The following is a 6,039-nucleotide window of genomic DNA, read 5'->3' on the forward strand; positions in this document are numbered from 1 at the left end:
TAGGGTTCCGTACCCAAAGGGTAAAAAGCGGCCAAGTGCGAGTCGGACTCGCCCATGAAGGGTTCCGTATTTAGGCTTTTTATGACGTATTAAAAAAAACTACTTACTAGATCTCGTTCAAACCAATTTTCGGTGGAAGTTTACATGGTAATGTACATCATATTTTTTTTTAGTTTTATCATTCTCTTATTTTACTGCCCTCCTAAGCCAAGTAGCGCTATCTCAAAACAAATGATTTTGAAAATGGAATTCTCAGCTATAGAAACTAAAGTATAAGTTAGCAATGAGTTTTCGGCTTTTTCGGCTTAGCAGGGCAGTTTAGAAGTTACAGGGGGGGGGGGCACACATTTTACCACTTTGGAAGTGTCTCTCGCGCAAACTATTCAGTTTAGAAAAAAATGATATTAGAAACCTCAATATCATTTTTGAAGACCTATCCATAGATACCCCACACGTATGGGTTTGATGAAAAAAAAATTTTTTGAGTTTCAGTTCGAAGTATGGGGAACCCCAAAAATTTATTGTTTTTTTTTTTCTATTTTTGTGTGGAAATCTTAATGCGGTTCACAGAATACATCTACTTACCAAGTTTCAACAGTATAGTTCTTATAGTTTCGGAGAAAAGTGGCTGTGACATACGGACGGACAGACAGACGGACAGACAGACAGACATGACGAATCTATAAGGGTTCCGTTTTTTGCCATTTGGCTACGGAACCCTAAAAACGGGACCCTATTACTAAAACTCCGCTGTCCGTCCGTCCGTCCGTCTGTCACCAGGCTGTATCTCACGAACCGTGATAGCTAGACAGTTGAAATTTTCACAGATGATGTATTTCTGTTGCCGCTATAACAACAAATATGTACTAAAAACAGAATAAAATAAAGATTTAAGTGGGGCTCCCATACAACAAACGTGATTTTTGACCGCAGTTAAGCAACGTCGGGCGGGGTCAGTACTTGGATGGGTGACCGTTTTTTACTTGTTTTTTGTTGATGGTGCGGAACCCTCCGTGCGCGAGTCCGACTCGCACTTGGTCGGTTTTTTTATGTGTTCTGATTCTATTAACTAGGATGTCAATGTTTAGGCTACATATTGAGGTACTACATAGGTACTAGGGATTGTTATGTTCAATTGATAGGTAGGTAAACACATTTTTTTCATAAACACACTATTGTTACTATGAGTATTTAAATTTATTTATTTGAATACGTATTTACTCAAATTTTGATAATCACAGGTCTAACAGTCAATACTTTTGTCACCTGACTTATAATGAGCCTATAAATCTTGATCAGCTCCTTTTTCATCCGTGCAACAGCTTTTCCCGACTTGATTCTTATCTGTGCAACATTTCTGCACAGTAACTTGTTTCTCCACCGTGCAACAGTTCTGCAGGGCTTGCTTGTCCGTGCAACAGTTCTGCACGGCCTGTTTCTTCTCCGTGCACTGTTCTGACGCGTTGTGAAGCGTGCACTGCGGCTCGCCGGCTAAATGATTTGAGAACTGAATTTCTAGCGACTGGTTCTGTAGTTTTATCATCTCGCTGCGTAGCAGTAATATCATGTATACTTGTACAACTGAAAGTGAGGAAAATTATGTCAATATGTATAATATGTATCATCACTTCACTTAATAGTATAAAACAAAGTCGCTTTCCGCTGTCTGTCTGTCCCTATGTATGCTTAGATCTTTAAAACTACGCAACGGATTTTGATACGGTTTTTTTAATAGATAGAGTGATTCAAGAGGAAGGTTTATGTATAATTTGTTACCCGTGCGAAGCCGGGGCGGGCCGCTATTTTAAAATAAATATGGCCACTATCCCCTTTATTCATAAAACTTAGCAACCTCTAAGAGGTTAGAGGTTGCTAAGTTAAGAAAGAGACAACATTTAACAGAGTGTAAAGATCTTACACTCTGTTAAATGTTGTCTCTTTCTAACAAACAGAAATGCCAAAATGTCGAATAGGGACAAACGATTATCAACAGTTTGTTAGATTTGACAAACGTTTATGACTAACGCCATATAAATAAATAATAGTAGTTTATGTGACTGCTACATAATGAGAGGCATTAAAATACGAGTTGTTAATAGGATCACACGAGTATTTTAATGCCTAATTATGTACAGTTACATACACTACTTTATCTAAACACATACTTAAAACTAATAAAAAGATAAACTGTACGTCAAATGGCGGTGAATACAAACTTTTTTCACGCATGTCACGCATCCATAGTTTTTTTAAATTCCTAGACAAAAGAATGAAGTCCCTATTCTCATGTCTGATGTCACTCGAGATCAAATATCGTGCGTTTATATTAAAAAACATACTAAATTGACGTTTCGTATCGATAACTGCTTTAATATCTATGGATACTAGAATAGAGACCCACTTGAGTTTTGACTGCTGTTCCAAATTAAAACTCATAACGATACAAAAAATTTGTAACGTTATAAGTACTTATAACATTACAGTACAAATGTTCCTACTACCACAGATAAGAAAGTTCTCATAGTAAAATTGGTAGTAATAAAGCTGGTCATTTCCTACGGTTTCTGAACGCATTTAAATGCAATAATGACATGTGTGTAGATAAAATAAATAAATATTATAGGACATTCTTACACAGATTGACTAAGTCACACAGTAAGCTCAAGAAGGCTTGTGTTTTGGGTACTCAGACAACGATATACATATAATATACAAATACATAGAAAACACCCAAGACTCGGGAACAAATATCTGTGCTCATCCCACAAATAAATGCCCTTACCGGGATTCGAACCCAGGACCATCGGCTTAGGACCACCCATAGGCCAGACCAGAAGAGCTAATAATATGGCCGGCTCTTTATAATTTGTCACCATGCCTGTCACGTTCTAACAAGTATGTAAGTGCGAAAGTGACGCATGACATGACAGGTGATAAAAACGCGACCATGATAGCGGTACTGTCGTCCATATGTATAATTATGGGTACTTACAAATTACACTAAACGCGAGAGCCACGCTGACCATAAGATCAACTAGTAAGAACGTTTGAAATCCCATAAATTGCGTCGCCCAATAGATGTAGTATAGGTTTGTGTAGATTTTGAAACAATGAGCCAGCGTAACTAGACCCAGAGACACCAGGTTGTAGATATATGATACTCGTAGCAACCGGACGCTTTTCTGAAAACAAGTGATAAACTAAAATAGATGTCGTAGCTTTGGCGTTCGTAGCGTAGGACTTTGCCACTTTTTTTTTGTAAGTAGGTACCTATACACAAAAGAAAAAGTGGCCAAGTCCTCTAAACCGACCGCCGCCGCTGGTATGTTTGGTCACTTCCTTTAATTTCCTGTTTTTTTTTAATATGACGTATATTTTAGTTTATAATTTACTTAAACTAGTGTGACTACTTACTTGAAAAGTAATCAGAATATTTATTACAGTAATTTTATTTGTTTCCTAAATTGTACAAAAGCTGGTTGTTATTGAATCACGAGTAGGTAACGTAAAATATGTTTGCTTTCCAATATTCTAGTTTTAATTTATAAATGAGGTTATGATAGTTTTTTATGTATACAAAAATTGTAGACTACTGTAAAGCACTATTTTATTACCCTGTCCAATCTTACAACTATAGACCAAAGATCTCACCCGATGGCCGGCGACGACGAGTACAATATTAAAACAGGTGTCCGTGATCACGACTGCTATAATGACAACGATGAAGGCGATGTCTTTAAACCGGAAAACACTGAAACTCCCAATCAGAGAGCATATCAGTATTATGTATGCGAACATTAACACGTTGAGGACCTGAAAAAAAGGAAAAAGTAAGTTTAAAAAAAGCGGCCAAGTGCGAGTCGGACTCGCCCATGAAGGGTTCCGTATTTAGGCGATTTATGACGTATAAAAAAAAAACTACTTACTAGATCTCGTTCAAACCAATTTTCGGTGGAAGTTTACATGGTAATGTACATCATATATTTTTTTTAGTTTTATCATTCTCTTATTTTAGAAGTTACAGGGGGGGGGGGACACATTTTACCACTTTGGAAGTGTCTCTCGCGCAAACTATTCAGTTTAGAAAAAAATGATATTAGAAACCTCAATATCATTTTTGAAGACCTATCCATAGATACCCCACACGTATGGGTTTGATGAAAAAAAAAATTTTGAGTTTCAGTTCGAAGTATGGGGAACCCCAAAAATTTATTGTTTTTTTCTATTTTTGTGTGAAAATCTTAATGCGGTTCACAGAATACATCTACTTACCAAGTTTCAACAGTATAGTTCTTAGAGTTTCGGAGAAAAGTGGCTGTGACATACGGACGGACAGACAGACGGACAGACGGACAGACGGACAGACGGACAGACGGACAGACAGACAGACAGACAGACATGACGAATCTATAAGGGTTCCGTTTTTTGCCATTTGGCTACGGAACCCTAAAAACGAACAAGTGCGAGTAGGACTCGCGCACGAAGAACTCCGTACCATTACGCAAAAAAACGGCAAATTTTAATTTTTGGTAGGTACAAGTTTTCATCGCCGACTGTACTTTTCTTACGACAGAGAATTCTAAAAATCCCTAACACAATTAGGTTGCATTGTTTCATCACAGAGTTCCTATGACCAGTTGGTCTGCATCATCAGATCAGCTCGATGGTATCATAATATAGCATTGTCACCCGACTTTACATATGTATGCAAATTTTTAGCTTCATTGGAAGTAGGAAAGTGGGTCAAATTTAGCTTGCAAGATTTAACCCGTACAAACATATTATTAAATTGTACAACGGGACTTAATCGCGTATCTAAGTTTTAAGATTTACCTCCGACGTTTCGAGGACGGCGTTGTCCCCGTGGTCTCGGAGAAGACTCAGCCGGTCTTCTCCGTAAAAATCGTGAAAGTTTAAATCAGTGTCGTACAAACACAGTTACATAACTACATATTTACATAGGAAGGTACGTACATTGCAAGTTAAATAAAAGCTTATAAAAACGTCAATCTCAAAAGAAAGCATCCATTTCTGACTCGACCATAAAATATCTCGTCAGAAATAGACACATTTCAACCCGTAGCAATATAATCATCATTCATCATCAGTTATCATCACTGCATATTCGCCTGTCATTATGCCCGTCACTTTCGCACTTACATACTCGATGGAACGTGACAGGCATTGTGACAAGCGATAAAAATGCGACCGTGCTACGGCTAGTCTCATGCAAAAGTGCCCCGCGATACTTCGAACGTCATCCACCCAACGAGCCAACGGACGCCAGGCGCTTCTTTCATCACAAAGCGGCCACTAAGTACTTATAACAATCTACTAGGTACTAAGTACTTACAACCGTCTACTAGGTACTAAGTACTTACAACCGTCTACTAGGTACTAAGTACTTACAACCGTCTACTAGGTACTAAGTACTTACCAGCTTACAATATCCCCATCCAATCAATCCTCTCCGTAAAGGAACGCAGAAACAACATCTTGTAAACTGTGGTGCCTCGCTGCGCATTTTTCACACTTTTATTTAACTCTAAACACTTCAATAGAATTTTATTGTTTAAGTATTGGTAATTTATTAATATAAAATAAGTCTCAGCAAACCGGGACTTCGTGGCGTAGTGTTCTCAAATGGATGTTTTATCTGTGTTTTGCAAATGTCACTTAATTATCGAAGTATACTGTGTAGGCGGTGTCATTTTTGATAACACTTTATGTAAACTATAAATGAGAATATTATTATTTATTTGTTTATTTGTAATCGCTTTCTTGGAATAGCTCTAATGATTATGATGACAGAGGGAAACCCGATTTACAATAATTTAAATTTAACTTTAACTTTATTATTAAAAACTTGTTTGTAGGAAATATAAAGGAAAAGTACATACATACTTATGGCGTATATTTTTCCCATATGATTGGGGACATGTAGGGCTGTAGGTACGAGTCTTAAATCCCTACTATTCGTTCTTCTTCAACCTAGCGTTTTCCCGACCTAGCGCCAGGGCCAGGGTCCGCTTTCCTGCT

At 37.6% G+C, this 6,039-nt stretch overlaps 1 protein-coding gene across 1 annotated transcript; it reads right to left on the minus strand.

The window, feature by feature from the left end:
- Positions 1-1,282: 1,282 nt before the first annotated feature.
- Positions 1,283-5,599, minus strand: LOC134653689 (uncharacterized). The gene is made up of 4 exons (XM_063509081.1): positions 5,438-5,599; positions 3,652-3,813; positions 2,993-3,182; positions 1,283-1,581 (listed from the first exon to the last, which is right to left on the minus strand). Exons 1-4 carry the CDS (start codon positions 5,522-5,524, stop codon positions 1,283-1,285), a joined length of 738 nt encoding a protein of 245 aa, XP_063365151.1. The 5' UTR covers positions 5,525-5,599.
- Positions 5,600-6,039: the final 440 nt, after the last annotated feature.

The sequence above is a fragment of the Cydia amplana genome, chromosome 13 (genome assembly GCF_948474715.1).
Source record: "Cydia amplana chromosome 13, ilCydAmpl1.1, whole genome shotgun sequence".
In the NCBI taxonomy this organism is placed as follows: Eukaryota; Metazoa; Arthropoda; class Insecta; order Lepidoptera; family Tortricidae; genus Cydia; species Cydia amplana.

Excerpts from the sequence above, each read along its gene's own strand:
- LOC134653689 (XM_063509081.1), bottom strand. The coding sequence starts at position 5,524 with ATGCGCAGCGAGGCACCACAGTTTACAAGATGTTGTTTCTGCGTTCCT. Across the intron at positions 3,814-5,437 it reads GATGGGGATATTGTAAGCTG|GTCCTCAACGTGTTAATGTT; the intron begins GTAAGTACTTAG and ends CCTTTTTTTCAG. Across the intron at positions 3,183-3,651 it reads TCGTCGTCGCCGGCCATCGG|AAAAGCGTCCGGTTGCTACG; the intron begins GTGAGATCTTTG and ends ACTTGTTTTCAG.